This window comes from Triturus cristatus, chromosome 4_1 (genome assembly GCF_964204655.1).
Source record: "Triturus cristatus chromosome 4_1, aTriCri1.1, whole genome shotgun sequence".
NCBI lineage: Eukaryota > Metazoa > Chordata > Amphibia > Caudata > Salamandridae > Triturus > Triturus cristatus.
Genome location: NC_140585.1, coordinates 617,075,677 through 617,091,757, shown reverse-complemented (window position 1 = coordinate 617,091,757; position 16,081 = coordinate 617,075,677). Strand labels below are relative to the sequence as shown.

Sequence of the window (16,081 nt, the reverse complement as noted above, 5' to 3'; positions counted from 1 at the left end):
ACTGCTGTTTATAGTAGACTATGGAGAGACTGGCCTCTCCAGTGAGACCTTGTATGAAGGTAATCAGGGTGTAGTGAAAAACTTCCTCTCTACTCACACCTCTACCCATGCTCAGCAGTATGCATAGAGGGTGGAAAAGGTACACACCTCAAATGTAAAACTTCACTTTTCCATAGTAAGTCTAACAAGTACTGGCTTCTCCACTGAGAATTCTCCCCAGGAAAATAACCATATATATTAGGATGTGGGAATGGATTTGATTGTTCAGTCACACCTCTCCCCAGGATGACAGACATATATAGTAGTGTGTATGGAAACATTCTCCTCTCCACTAACACCTAACTCCAGAGCTACATGGCTGTGCAGTACAGTGTTGGCAAGGAGTGGGTTTCTGCTGACACCTCTCCCTAGACCGAAAGGGATACGCAGTTATGTCTGGGAAGGGAGTGACCTGTCCGCTAACACATCTTACCAGGATGAGAGGTGTTTGTACTAGGGTTTCAGAAAAGTTTATCTCTATTCTCATTCCTCTTTCCATGCTGTCAGGTATGCAAAGTAGGCAGGAACTGCCCTGTTTGCTGACAGAGCTCTCTTGCATGATAAGTCTGCATAGTACATTGCTAGAAACTGGCCTATGTCCTGTGACCTGTGTCTTAGAAGATGGGTGTGCAAATTAGGTTGTGAAAAGGGCCTTACCTCTCTGGTCTCTGCTCTCCTCATGAGGACAGATGTACAAGTAAGATGTAGGGATGAAATTACCTTTGCTGCTGAGAAGTCTGCCTTCCAAAACAACTATAGAAACACACTGCTCAGTCAGCTGAGGCATCTTCCCAGAGTAACATATGTGCAAAGTAGACTGTGGGTAGAAACTATTGTCTCTGTGTATACCTCTCTTCATAATGATGAATGTCCAGAGCAGAGTATAAAATGAAGCATCTTCCCTGTTGAAAACCGAGGTGTATCCAGAATCAGGACAATTAGGAAGGAAAATGTAGCAAAGGCAAAATACTTCAACATACTTTTTTAGCTTGATGAGAATAACTCTCTAAAGTGTCCTTGTCTACTTAATTGTGCATATGCACACTGAAATCTGACTTTATCCCTTACTACTTCCTGAGCAAGGACTTCCTCACATGCATTAAAAGCAACGTATCACACTGGCAAAGTTGGGTGTTTGTGTTTTTGTATCTGAACATTGTGTTATATATTGTTTAACTCTTTGGCCGTGCTTTTCATAATGCGGCATACTTCAGAATTCTAACATGCACATTATAATTTGTCTTGACTCAAGAAAGAGATTAATGTAACTCATGTATTTCTGTAGATTAAGCTGTTTCCTATATGTTTATACATGATGCTCAATGGTCTTATCACGATGCGCTCACGTCTGTGCTGTTTACATTATTTCTCTTGTGCAGCTAATCTATCACCCTGTAGGCCGCAATGACACCTTTTTAAGGATTAATGTTAATGGCACCAGAGCCAGAGTGGAAAATCTTATACCGGGAGTGGAATATCTGTTCAAAATAATGACCGTAAATGGCCCGGATACCAGCGTGCCTGTGGAGAAGAAAGTTATCACAAGTAAGGAAAATGATGTCCATAAATTTGATTTTCTTTCATAGTCTGCCCAAAAAACGTAACAATCTCGATTTCATGATTTCAGTGAAAACCTTATCTTTGCTGTTTCTGGAAACATGCCAAAGTAAATTTCTATTTTAATTTTCACCTCTCTGAAATGTGTATCTGCAATTGCATTCTGGACATTTCTCTATGAATGATTGTCGTTTGATGTTTACTGATCTCTGTTTTTGGCGATCTTTCTGTTAGTGACCCTCACAGGCTTAGGAGGTTGCTTCATCTGTGGTTATTGTTTCCTTGCTGCCTTTGCGATTTTTCTTTATTGAGCCTGGAATGTCGAGAGCATAGTGAGGCATCTAACGTTTATCATGTAATAGCCGGGCTATCTCAAGGGTTTAATCAGTCAGACAGCAGATAACGAGGAAGGCAACACAGAATTCCTAACAGACAAGAAATGAGGAACGGATCATCCAAAAAATAAGAAGATTAAATAAACTATAAGCAGCCTAGGGTGGAATAGAAAACAAAAGTACCTCAACCAAGCTAAACCTGTTACCACCCATTCAGTTATTCGACTTGAGTTATTAAAGTTAAAAAGTACATTAAGTGGCTAGTGAAGACTGAGGAAGTGGGTTATTTTCAGAGAAGGTGTGCTCAACAAGGTGATTGGACATGAAGGGCTCCTATTGCTCATACAACAGAAGTTAGGTCTACAAGGCAGTTATCTTTTAACTTTAATTGTTTTTTATGACCAAAGTCATCATCTTCCCAGCTGTAATGAACAGGCAGACTTGAATCAGAAAAACACATTTTTCAACACACTTTTGACATTTTATTGGGACATGTCCCATTTTTCCTCATTTTCTGTGCATTCAACTTCCTTCCAGTTAGTGGTAGAATTGGGAGTGAAACCCATGGTGTATCCTGGAAAGCTATAAATTTCTGAAAAGTAGACAAAATTCTGAATTCAGCAAGGGGTCATATGTGTAGATCCCTCAAGGTTTTCCCGTGCACTTGGCAGGACGGGAACTCCCACCCCAGGACATGCTGGAGCTCTGACCCTGGCCCCATTCCGTGCTTCTAAACCCAGCCAAGCAGGGGTCCCATGCCCTCTGCAACAGGGCAGGCTAGAGGTGGGAGCATTTGGCTAGGGGACCCACCCCATGGCCCAGTAGGGGGCCCATGACCCCATTCGGATCATCTGAAACCGGCCACGCAGGGACAGTATCCCCTTTATTACACCGTGGACAGGAGAAGGGAATCCAGGGCCCTGGTGGGCTCGCAGACCCAGGCCTGCTGGCTTCCTGACCTTGCGGATCCCCGTCTCTGGTCTGTGGCTAGGAAGCCCTCACTGGGGCAACCGTCAGGTGTTTCCAACCAAGCAGCCCACAGTCGTCAAATAGGCCCAACTATGCCCGATCGACCAGATTCCGGTCCGGACCTTTCCCAGGCACGCCCTCTGTACGTGACCGCAGAACCCACAGCCTTCTTCCCTGCCAAAGAAGGGGAAGAGGGCTTTCCTGGCCTGCTGCCTCCCCTTTGACAAGCCCCTCTCGTTCTTAGGAGACAAGCCAGCATCCAGGGAAACCTAGCCAACCTAGGGCTATCCAGGGTGGGATCACTTGCAAGGCTCTCAACACATTTTATTACCCAAAATCCCTTCAAATCTCAAACTTTGACTATAAAAAACACATTTTCTTCACATTCTGTGATGGAAAGTTCTGGAATCTGCATGGATACACAAACTTCCTTCCACCCGGAATCACCCCAGCTCCCCCGATACAAATGGCAGGGGAAGCACTTCCCAGCTCCTGAGGCTTAAAAATAAAATTAAATTCCACTTCTGTAAACAGCAGAGGGATTTCCTGGACATGTACAGAGGACATAACGGGTATGTCCTCCGCACTCATCCATTGTGGTGGAGGACATAACCGTTATATCCTTGGCACAGAAAGGCCAGGCTTGCATTTCTTATTAATGTTTTTATGTTGCATTCACCCCGTATCTATTGACAATTTAGCTATTTACACCCACATTTGTACCACTCAGCATCAGTCTGCATCACTCTGAGCTATTCCACTTTATGTCACTCCATGCCACACCACTCTACGCTAAACCACTCGATTCTTCTCCACTCTACTCAATCTATGCCACATCACTCCATGCCATTTAACTCCATGCCACTCTCTTGTGCAGCACTCTAATCTGCGCCATTCTACTCTATGCCACTCTCTGCCGCACTACTCTATTCCGCTCCACTCTATGCTACTCTACTATATGCCATTCCACTCTTCACTATGCTACTCTACTGTATGCCACTCCATTCCACTCTGTGCCACTGTACTCCACTCTAAGACGCTCTACTCTACACCAATCCACTCAATGCCACTTTACAGTGCTCTACACCACTCCATTCTATGACACTCTACTCTACTCCACTCCACTCCATTTCACTCTACACCACTCCACTCTACTCTGCGTCACTCCTCACTACTAGATACCACTCAAGTTTAATACATGGCATTATGCCCTACGTCACTCCACTCCACACCATTGCACTGAATGCCACTCCACTCTTCTCTATGCCACTCTACTCCACTCTACGCCACTCCACACCATACAATGCCACTCTGCGGCACTCTACGCCACTCTACTCTGCTCTACTCTACTCCACATTACTCAACACCACTCTACTCTATGCCACTCTACTCCACACCATTCCATGCCTATCTACTCTATTCCATAGCACTCTACGCCACTCTACTCTACGCCACTCTACTCTACACCACTCCAATCTATGCCACTCCACACAATGCCACACTACACTAGTCCACGCCAATCTATTCTCTGCCACTCCACTCTACTACACTACACCCCACTCCACCCCACTCCATGCCACTCTATGCTACTCTACTCCACTCCATGCCCCTCTACTCTGCATCACTCTACTTTAAGCCACTCCATCCCACTCTGCTCTATGACTCTCCAAAACACTCTACTCCACTCCATACCACACAATGCCACTGTGCACCTTACATCACTCCACTCCACTCTACACTACTCTACCCCACCCCACTCTATAGCACTCCACACCACTCTACTCTACGCCACTCCATTCTACTCTAGACCACTCTACTCTATGCCACTCTACGCCACTCTACCCCACTCTTTGCTACTCCACTCTATGCCACTCCATTCTACGCCATTGTATGCCAGTCTACTCTACTCCATGCCACTTGATGCTAGTCCACCACTTTACTGCACCCCCACTCTTTGTCACCCCACACTATGGAACTCTACACCCCTCCACTCCATGCCACTCTACACCACTCCACATCACTCTACTCTATTCTATGCAACTCTACTGTTTGACACTCTACTCTATACCAATCTACTCTACACCACTCTTTTCCACTCCAGTCTTGGTCACTCCACTCTATACCACTCCATTCTGCTCCATACTGGCACTCTATGCCACTCCACTCTACTCCACTTCACCCCACTGTTTGCCACCCCACTCTATGCCACTGGACTCTACTCCAATCCACTCTGCATCACTCCATCCCACTCTACACTATGCCTCTCCAAGCCATTCCACACAAATGCCACTCTACCCAGCTCCACTCTTCTCTATGCAATTCTATGCCACTCCCCCACTATTTGTCACCCCACTCTATGCCACTCTGCTCTACTCCATGCTACTCCACTCTAGACAACTGTACTCCAAGCCACTCATTGGCACTGTACTCTACACCACCCAATACCACTCTCATCCACTCTATGCAGCTCTACCTTACATCACTCCTCTCTATGCCATTCCACTTTATACCAATGTACCATATGGCACTCTGTTCTACTCCAGTCTATGCCACGCCACTTAACACCACTCCATGCCACTCCATTACACTTCACACAATGCCACTCTGACACTCTACACCACTCCACTCTATGTCACTCTACGCCACTCTACTTTAGGCCATTGTACTCTACACCACTCTACTCTATGCCACTAAACTCTATGCCAACCTACTCTACGCCACTCCATTCCATGTTATGCCACTCTACTCTACACCAATGTATACCACTCAATGTCAATCCACTCCACCCCACTCTATGCCACTGTACTCTACACCACTCTACTCTACATCACTCCACGCCACTCCATTTCACTTTATTATATCCCACTCCACTCTATGCCACTCTACTCTACACCAATCTACTCTATGCAACTTCACACCACTCTCCTCCACACCATTCTACTCCATGCCATCCTAAGCTGTTCAATTCTACTCTACCCCACTCCACTCCACACAAAAGCACTGTATGTCACATTATGCCACTCCATTCTATATCACTCTACACCACTCCACTGTATGCCACTCTACTCTATGTCACTCTACTCTAAGCCACCCAATGGCACTGCACTGTATGTCACTCCACTCTACCCTATGCCACTCTACTATTCTCTACACTACTATACACCAGTCCACACCACTCTATGCCATTCCAATGTATGCCACTCTACTCCACTCTCCTCAATAACACTCTAGTCTACACTCCACCACTAACATTTAGCCATGCTGAACAGCATGGCTAAAAGACATTAGTAAAACCAATAGCTCTCTCATAGGCGCGGCCTGTTGGCTTTGCCAATTCATGTTTGAATTGTCACCCACATTTTGTTTTGGACCGATGCTGTTAGTTCCAGGTACCAGTTCATGTGTTTTTATCCCAAACACATGGCTAAATTGGCTAACTTCTAATTTAAACCTGCAGCCCGGCTTGTTAAAATAACCCTTTCGACGGGGGAAAAGCTTTCCTTTTGAATATTAATAAATCCCCTCTAGGTATACATTGTTGGCTACAAAGTAGAGACAAAGCATTAACAAATGGGACATGTAGAAGTTTAAAGTTAACATGTCCCTCCAGGGATAAGCCCCCAAAAGCTATTTACACTTTGGAATACTGTCCTATAAGGAGGACTAGAGCAAAGGTTAAAATATGTATGTTGTGTCTCAGGATTGGGGCCAGCTAGAAAAATAATTCAACCTCTCTTTTTTTAATATTAATTAAACGCCTGATTCAATGGTGAAGTTGGAGCTTTAATATATATTAAGGAAAAGGTGTTTTTAGAAACTTAACATTAGTCCTCCAGCAGCTGTCCCAGAGCAAGAGCTTGGTGGTGAGGAGATGCATTTCTTCCTCTGACAGGAAGACCATTTCTGGGGACTCAGCACCTTAATTAACTTCAAATGGGGTCTGCTCTGTAACAAGTAAGTGTTAGATGACATCCAGAAAGGCCCTACCCTTTGTCCTCCTATTCAGGCTCTGTCCTCCTGTAGAGGTGGACCTCAGCAAGGCCTACCAGTGCAAGCGCTTCGCCCTTCTCTGCAAAAAAGTCCTCAGACCAGAAAATAGAAGTTGGCACAGAGGCTGAAATAGTAAAAAGATATTTTATTAACCTCATGAGGTGGAACTACATTCACACAACACCCTTCAGTAGTGTATGAAGTAGCACAATGAGTAGAAGAACCATGGGACTTTTATACCCACACAGGTGCTCAAAAGAAGGCGGTACAAGCACACATAGGAGAGTTACATGCATAAATGGTCATACAAAGAATGCACAGTCAACAGTAAAGGAGGAGCCAGCAGTTGCTGACTTTGGTAAAACAACCTGACAGTTACAGACTAGAGCAGGTGCATGGGCAGCTACAGACTCTTCTGCACATGTGCAGAGTAGCAGAGGCTAAATATAGCCAGTTCTTTGAGCGAAGCACAAGAGCAAGCAACAGTGAAGAAGGAAAAAGTACATGATTGAAAAAATGGTTGCCGGAGACAAGATGGCTTCAGATAAATGCTAACAGCGATCTCCGCCAAATTTCCACAGATGACCCTTTTAGCGTTAGCTGAAGACATCTATAATCTAGAAGAGTCTAGGTATACATCATGTATGTTGAGTCTCATCATTTCATCAATCTCTTTATCTAGTGGGCATTCATTTGCTTAACATCACATCTGGTAGGTATACAAGCAGTGATACAGATGGAGCAAAGCATTGGACCACATTGTATACATAGGCAGCATGTCAGTATAATTGCAAGTAATATGCACAGCACTGTTAATAGTTTCCAGCCCCAGGTAGAGACCAATGTCCAAAGCCAACTGGCCAAAGTCCATGTCCCAGTATCAGGGTGAATCTCAGCAGCTATTCTGTGTAGCTTGGATATAGCATCAAAAACTGAAGGGGCATGATCTGGAATGTACACGCAACAACTACTTCCGATGATGCGACATGCACCACCTCGATCAGCCAGAACCACGTCCAGGACCATACGGTTTTGGAGCACCACAATCCTCGCAATCTGTAGTTCATCTGTGATGTTTCCAAGTGCCATAGCTGTCTGGTTGGTCAGAGCTTCCATGACACGAGTTAATCTTCTGATTTTCCTGTTGTTCAAGGCAGCACCAACAAAAAAGAACACCCCCAAATTAAAGTCAACATATTGCTTCAGTGCAGTGTCAGTCTGATCCACCTCATCATTACTTATTGTTCTTTTGTATCTGTTCTTAGATATGTCATTAAACAGTCGATAGTCCTTGTGATATGATGCAGGTTCCAGAAACACAGGAGGTAGTAAAAAGGATACGTAACAGACTCCAGACCATCCAACAGGTAGATGGTAGTATCCCTTGTTTCCACAAATTAAGTATGTATTATGTGAAGACGTAAAACTGCTGTTATTGGTACCATCCATAGTCAAAACCTGAGTACATTTGCTTCTTCCCACTGGAATTTTCCCCACACTACTCACACATAAATCTGCTCGGGCTCTAGTGACAGCTATAACAAATGGTCCATTACCCTTAGCAGTTCGAGTATTTAGGTAAACATAATGTGCAGAAGCATTTCCTTGTCGGTACTCCTCCATCTCCCATTTAGTCCCTTTAGCTTGCGGATCACCTTCTTCATCAGGATAACATGCTTTATTAAGGTAGTAGTTTAATCTCCCTACACCCATATCAGTAATATTAGCCACTTGAGAAGCCAATAGAAGTGCAAACCAGGCTTGACAAGAGCCATTGTGGGAAAAGGGAAGAGGAATGAAAGGTGTTCCTCCCTTTTTCTGATGAGCTGGCATCATTCCACACACCCAACAGTCAGTAATGTTCGTAGCATTGTGTGTGTGGTGCAACATCTGAATGAACGTGTTGTTCAGATAAGACTGTCTATGTTTTTGCTCATGATAAGGGAGAGTAAAATAGTGGTGTTCATTGGGTGCTGGAGTAGTGACAGTCAGTATTTGTCGAGCAGGAGCCACTTCCTCTACAACCCAAGTTATCACTGCCATAGTGATCATAGTGACAGTGAACCCAACAACACACATAATCCTCTTGTCGCAAATCCTCGCAGCGGTTGATGCTTTCTCCATAGGCACATTCATCTTGTTGTTGAAGTAACAAAACCGTTGGAGCTCTAAAGTCCTGGGCAGCCGTTGGTTTCTTCTCTGAGTTTGAGAAGGATGTCACTAATAGATCCTCCCCCCCTTTGAAGCTCAGTTTTTCACTAACCCAGGACGGTTGCTCAACCAGTCTCTTTCAGCAATTCAGTTTCTCTCCGGGGTCTTTGCTGATATCGAGATGTACCAGGGATCGTGTGGTCCGGGAAGACTTCCTCAGATTCCTCAGGTGATATGGCTTGGCCTCTCTCTGTGCCCAGGATGTTTCGATGGTCGGCAAGTGCAGCCGGTTCCACCAAGGCAGATGGCACCTGTTTCCAGTGCGTGGAGTGCACCCAGTTCTTCCGATTGGTCACTCGGACTGCAGTTCTCGTAGCAAGGAGGACTTGCTCCGGGCGGCGCCACCTAGGCTCCAAGCTGCTCGATCTCTGGAAGACCTTGACTATCACATGGTCACCGGGCCGCAGCTCGTGGCCTTCACCTCTCGACCTGTCAGGAAAGCTTCTTGAACCTGTTGATGAATAGAAAGCAGACTATCAGTCAACTGCAATAGATAATCGTTCATCATAACACAAGGTACATCATGTATGGGGCGTGGCTTAGGAATCCCCCAAATATTCATAGGCCTACCGAATACCACCGAATACGGTGTGAGGCCAGATCGTGTATGCGGTACCGATCTATTGGACAGTAATGCCAAGGGTAGTGCATCAGGCCACTTCAGAGATGTGGAAGCCTGGATTTTAGCTAGTTTAAGCTTAAGAGTAGCATTATATCGTTCCACTAGTCCTGCTGATTGTGGGTGGAAGGCAGCATGAAACTTCTGCTTAATCCCCAATTATTTCAAGACATACTCAACAACTTGATCAATAAAATGGGGTTTGTTATCACTAGGGGTGGGCGGAATTTGCGAAATCCACTTTTATCGCGAAAATGTTAAAAATTATCGCAAACACGCTGAAATATCGCGAAGTTGCAGAAGTTTTTTTCCCGCATGTTCGCGAGATTTTCTGCATGGTTGCGGCTCGCCAACTTACCCATGTGGTTGCTCGCGGGCGCGGCCATCATGTTTTCAGTTGTCTCGCGGTGTATGATCGCGAGAAGAAAGACGTGATCGCGCGACGCATGACGTCACTGCGGGTGCGAACTGTCGCGAGACAGCGCAAATGGCTAAAAACAATACAACATCTCATGGAGAACGCGACCGGATCAAGAAAACTTGTCGGCGAACGCAGGGATTCAGGTAAGGCGATCGCGCGCGCGCGAGAATGTATTATTTTACAGCGCGAGCAAGAACCAAATTATCGGTAAGCTGCGGAATGCGGAAATTTTGACATTTTCGCACTTTCCGCGGAACACGAAAATGTCTAATTATCGCAATTTCCGTGAACGGAACAAAATTTTCGGCCAGGCCTAGTTATCACTCCACAAAAGTTTGCAAACACCAAATCTAGGGAAGAATTCCTTTAGAAGCACCTTTGCTGTAGTAAGAGCTGTATTATCTTTCGTAGAGCATGCTTCCATCCACTTACTAAAAGCACATACCACTACTAGAACATACTTTAAATTATTACAGCATTCAAGCTGGATGTAATCCATCTGCAAAACCTCAAATGACACAGTTGGTGTAGCAAACCCTCCTGCTGGAGTCCGTGTCCCTTTTCCAGGATTGTACTGGAGACAAATCAAGCAGGACTGCACTATCTTTTTAGCCGTGCCAGCAATTTCTGGATGATCCCAAACTTGCGTAAGCAACTTCGTTATTGAGGATGCTCCAACATGTGCTGGCCCATGTGCCATAGGAATCATAGGATGTAAATAGGCTGTGGCCAGTCTCCATTTAGTCATGTCTTTATTCCTCCAACAGCCCTCATCATCCAATGTTCCCTCCTTAGACAATTGCTCAAGTTCTTCTGTAGAGGCAGATCGCTGCATATCAAGCACTCCCTGCCTGGTATCATGCCAACGTTCAGCCTGTGACTTCACTACGTACACTGATGTAGTGCTTGACTGCATTGCAGTTTCGCTGTCTGTGCGGTCTGCAAAGGCATTACCTTGCCCTATTTTATCTGTTACTTTCTTATGTGCATTACACTTAACAATCGCTATCTTCTTCGGATATGTCAAGGCAGTCAGGCGATTATGCACTAATTCTCCATGCACTATTTGCGTTCCATGTGATGTAAGGAAGTCTCTTTCCTTCCAGAGTAGCCCAAAGTCATGAGCCACTCCAAAAGCATCGCGGATATCTGTATAGATATTAACAGACAAATCAGTACTAAGTTCACACACTCTTGTTAGTGCTATAAGCTCAGCTGCCTGGGCTGACTTCTGTAGAATACGAGCTGTCTCAACTACTGTGTGAAGCGTTGTAATTGCATATGCAGCTGAGGTCGTACCATCTGGTAATTGTAAACAGAACCCATCAACCCATAATTCTCCATCAGCTTTTGAAAGGGGCGTGTCTTATAGGTCAACACAACCCTTTGTCTGTTCCTCAGTAAGGAATATACAATCATGAAACTCTTGTGGCTGGGATTGAGTAGCCGGATACGGCAACAGAGTAGCCGGGTTAAGGGTTGAACATCTTTTCAGAGTGATATGAGAGGCCAAAAGTGTCAGTTCATATCCTGTCAAACAAGCACTGTGTAAATGCTGCGTTTTAGTTTGGTTCAAAAGGGCATCAACTGCATGGGGTACTAGCACAAGCAATCTATGTGACAGGACTATCCCTTCACTCTAACGTATGGACACAGCTGCCGCTGCAACAGAGCGAAAACACCCAGGCAACACACGAGCGACTGGATCAAGAACAGCTGGAAAATATGCACAAGGACGCTGCTTATCACCATGTGTCTGTACTAGAACTGAGGGTGCACAGCCGTCCTGCTCGTGTACATAGAGTGTAAAAGCCTTAGTGTAGTCTGGAGTGCCTAATACTGGTGCAGAACATAAAGCTTGACGCAACTGCTGAAAAGCATTCTGACATTCAGTAGTCCATGGGAGGGGCATTGGAGTGTCTTTAGTCAAGAGGGCCAACAAAGGTTTTGCAATGTGTGAAAAGCCCAAAATCCATTGCCTACAAAATGAAGTAAGGCCAATAAATGCACAAACATCTTTCTGGGTAAGAGGCACAGGCGTGTCTAAAATAACTTGAATGCAGTCTGGTGTGAGTGCACGTCCCTCCTTAGACAGGAGGTGACCTAAATAGGTAACCTGCTGTCTACAATATTGTAATTTCTTTCGCGAAACCTTGTGATGGTGTGATGCAAGAAATGAAAGCAATAACATTGTTCCTTCTTCACACTGTTCAGAGGTATCAGCTGCCAACAAGATATAATCGACATATTGTATGAGAGCCACACCTCTTGGTACAGGGAAAGAATCAAGCTGTTGTTTTAAAGCTTGGCTGTAAATACTAGGACTCTCTGTATACCCCTGGGGAGCTCTACAGAATCTGAAGGATCGATTATTCAAAGTGAAACCGAACAAATATTGGCTATCAGGATGAATAGGAATCGAGAAGAAAGCATTTTCAGATCAATCACAGAAAATGTAGTTGCAGTTGGAGGAACCATGGTAAGGAGTGTCGTGATGTCAGAGACTACCGGGTATTGGGGCACTACAATCTTATTAACCTCTCGCAAATCAATGATAAACCTGTAAATTTTAGTATCAGTATCTTTCTTCAAAATGGGAAGGATAGGACTATTGCAAATATTGTAAGGGACTTCTTCCACAACTCCTACTGCAATCAGATCTTCTGGCTTCTTCGCCTTCTCGAGAAATTTTGTATTGAGGCAATCGAGGCAATGAAGCACCTTCCCTCACTTGAATAGGGACTGGTGGGATAACCATTTGTCCCACACCGGTATCTGATGTCGCCCACAAAGTACTAGGGAGTGATGCCAAGGCAATATCTTCTCTAATGAGATAGGATTTCTCAACCATGGGATAGTTGTAATTCAAAATAACACGCACGCCTTCTGGGGAACAACGTATCATAGCCCGGAAATGCTTGAGCATATCAAGACCCACAATATTGTCTGGCGTGTTAGGGGAAAGCAAAAATGGACATGGAGCAGAAAATGAATTAACATGAAATGCAAATGGTTGTGAGAGTGGGCTAAGGGAAGGAGTCCCATCGAAACCTATTGATGTGATTGTTAAGCCAGACAGGGGAGCCTTTGGAACCAGTTGTTTAGACAGAGCACTACGAGTGGAACCTAAAACGTATGCAGTAACATAAGAACCCTCCTGATCTTCTGGGACTTCAACTGATTCCTTACCCCATCCTAGGCAATCCTATGCATAAGCTGAATCTTTCAAATCAGCAGTCGGATAAGCATACATTTGATATTGATTACACCTATCAAAAGTATTAGAAGAATTCTGAGTATGCTCAACAGCTTCAAACCTAGTGCGACTATCCATACCTCCCCTATATCCTGAATTCCCTGGATGGCCTATCATTTGTCCTGACCACGCTGATACTGCTGAGTACGCAATTGTGGACAGTCAGCAACCCAATGTCCAATTTCCTTACAATAAGCGCACTGATCAGAAGACAAAGTAACTCGGGGAAAAGAGGGTGCGCCAGGGCGTTACATCACTCGTCCGCCTCTGCCACCACCTCTATAGGATGGACCATAACCCTGAGCTAACAAAACCTTCGTTTTTAAATCTTTTGTCATTTTATCCTCGTTGCCCTTTGCTTTCAATTCCTGACGTTCATAATACTGAGCCATAGTCAAAAGAGAGACTGGAGAAGACGTAGTCCATGAACTCTCGCTGGCCTTTAGGCGACTAGCTATTCCTGACAGCATGTGCACGACAAATTTATCGACAAACAGATGCCTGCCTGTGTCATCTGTCAATGACTGGCCACTAAAGTCTTGGAATGTCTCCTCAAAACGTGTAAAGAAGTCATAGACCGATTCATCTGTCTTTTGTTTACAGGATGCTAACATAGTCCAATTTATCTTTTTAGGAGGAATGAGAGTTTTCAATTTAACAATTATAGCTCTTGGAAGGTCTAAAATCAGTTGTTGCGGTTTCTGTGCTGGTTCCCGTTCTCTATCTGTCCTCTCTAATTCCCTCCAAACATCTCGAAAAGCTGCCTACTTTAAGAATAGATCTCCACATATCAGGGGGTAGGATAAGCCCCAAAAACATATCAATATCAGGCAAAGTCATAATACAAGAACCAATAGCTCCTTTAACTTCTTCGGAAAAAGCCGCCGGATTTTTCTGCCGGTCTGGCAAAGCAGTCTTAAGAGCCATAACATCTGCTCTACTCCAAGGAGTACCCAATTATAAATAAAATATCCGTTCGCATCATTGGAAGTTTTATCGTCATCCTTTCCCGTACCCTTAGGAGGGACAGACAGGGCGCAGCTTCTCGCATTGGTTTCCCAATCTGTCCCTGGGTTGCCATCCTGCGACAAGGAGGGCTGATTTGTTTGTTCAGCTACTGCGACTGCCTTTTTCTCCTCCCGCAAACGGAATGCCTCAGCTCTCAGTTTAACCAAGCGTCTAATTAAGTCAGCCACCTGAGAAGGGAGAAAAAGACCGTCACGCAATTGTTTACAATCGTTTTCTATATCAACAGGCTCTAACTCTGTGGAATGCTTTCTAAACCGTGCAATCACTTCTGTGGTAAATGTTTCTACAAAATATAACTGTTCCCTATCCTGCCATTTTTGTACATCAGCTACAAGATCTGAAGCAGAAATGTCATCACGAGCTGCTTTGCAAGCAGCTGATCTAAGAGCGGCTGCATGATCAGCCGGTAGAATTGAGTGAGTCTGACGCTGAGAATCGGATCCTAACTGATCCTGATCTGTAGGAGAAATATCATCATCAGAATCAATAGTAGGGGCAGAGGGAAAAGTGTATGGAGGCTGGGAGCGATCTAACAAAATGGAATCGTCCTGTGGTTAATTAAGTAGAGGGTAAAGGGGGCGCCGGCAGGGTATTGGCCATTTACCTGTAAACGACGCTTCCTATCACATCTCTCTTTTATCTCCTTCGTTTCTTTATTTTTCAGTTCCAGCGCTTTCGCATGGATATTTTTGCGTTGTTCTTTTTCTACCAAAGCTTGCTCTCACACGTTCATGCGCTTCTTTCTCCCACATTTGTAAATAATCAAACATATCCTGTCTACTTTTACATTTAAACATACATTGCTCCACATACTGAATCTTTTTAAGATCAAATGACCCATTTATAGGCCATCGCAACTCAGGATCCTTACTAGTATATTTATTCCATATCGTGCTGTACATTATAGAAGAAATACCATTTTTAATATACATATCCCTCTTTGGTGTCCCCTCTGGGGGAGCCGGCTGATTCCGTTCAAGCTCCATATTGGTACCTCCAAGAAAGCAACACATTCTACGAAGTGTGCTCGAAACAGGCATGCCAAGAATATTGTGGTATATACAATATTATACGCAAAGTAGCACTTAACTCAAAGTGTGCCGTTCAAGTTTTTCAAAATGTTCTCAATACCTGCCTATATAAATTGCATTGTATATATATCCAAACAGTCAAGTTGTTGGCCAAAAACTAACAAACAAATGTTGACGACCTTACCAAGCACAAACCATCGGCTTTCAACTGCCAAGTTCTGAATCGACCAAATGGATTCTGCACGGCAAACACCAGAAGGAATCTCAGTCGAGGACCGGCACCGCCTGGAGGGTCAATATCAGGAGAAGTGGAAGAAGCGCCGCGGCTGTGAAGACACGGGTCTCCTCACGCAGTGATCACCCGTAGCGAGATTCCAACCCTCCGTCAAGACTGCTCCTTCGGGTATCCGAGTCGCCGATGAGCCCCACGTGACGGGCGCCAATTTGTAGAGGTGGAACTCAGCAAGACCTACCAGTGCTAGGGGTTCGCCCTTCTCTGCACAAAAGTCCTCAGAGCAGAAAATAGAAGTTGGCACAGAAGCTGAAATAGTAAAAATATATTTTTTTAGCCTCATAGGGTAAAACTACATTCATACACCACCCTTCGGTAGTGTATGAAGTAGC

At 44.7% G+C, this 16,081-nt stretch overlaps 2 protein-coding genes across 2 annotated transcripts in view; one reads left to right on the top strand and one right to left on the bottom strand.

Moving 5' to 3' along the window:
- PTPRQ (protein tyrosine phosphatase receptor type Q) overlaps nucleotides 1-16,081 on the top strand; it is a 1,724,016-nt gene that overhangs the window by 391,308 nt on the left and 1,316,627 nt on the right. The window contains exon 17 of the mRNA XM_085652983.1: nucleotides 1,419-1,584. Coding sequence (XP_085509109.1) covers nucleotides 1,419-1,584 — 166 coding nt within the window. The remainder of the gene's footprint in view (nucleotides 1-1,418; nucleotides 1,585-16,081) is intronic.
- Nucleotides 7,178-16,081, bottom strand: part of LOC146855296 (uncharacterized) — a 167,325-nt gene continuing 158,421 nt past the window's right edge. The window contains exon 2 of the mRNA XM_085652984.1: nucleotides 7,178-9,552. Coding sequence (XP_085509110.1) covers nucleotides 7,569-9,026 — 1,458 coding nt within the window. The 5' untranslated portion in view covers nucleotides 9,027-9,552 and the 3' untranslated portion in view covers nucleotides 7,178-7,568. The remainder of the gene's footprint in view (nucleotides 9,553-16,081) is intronic.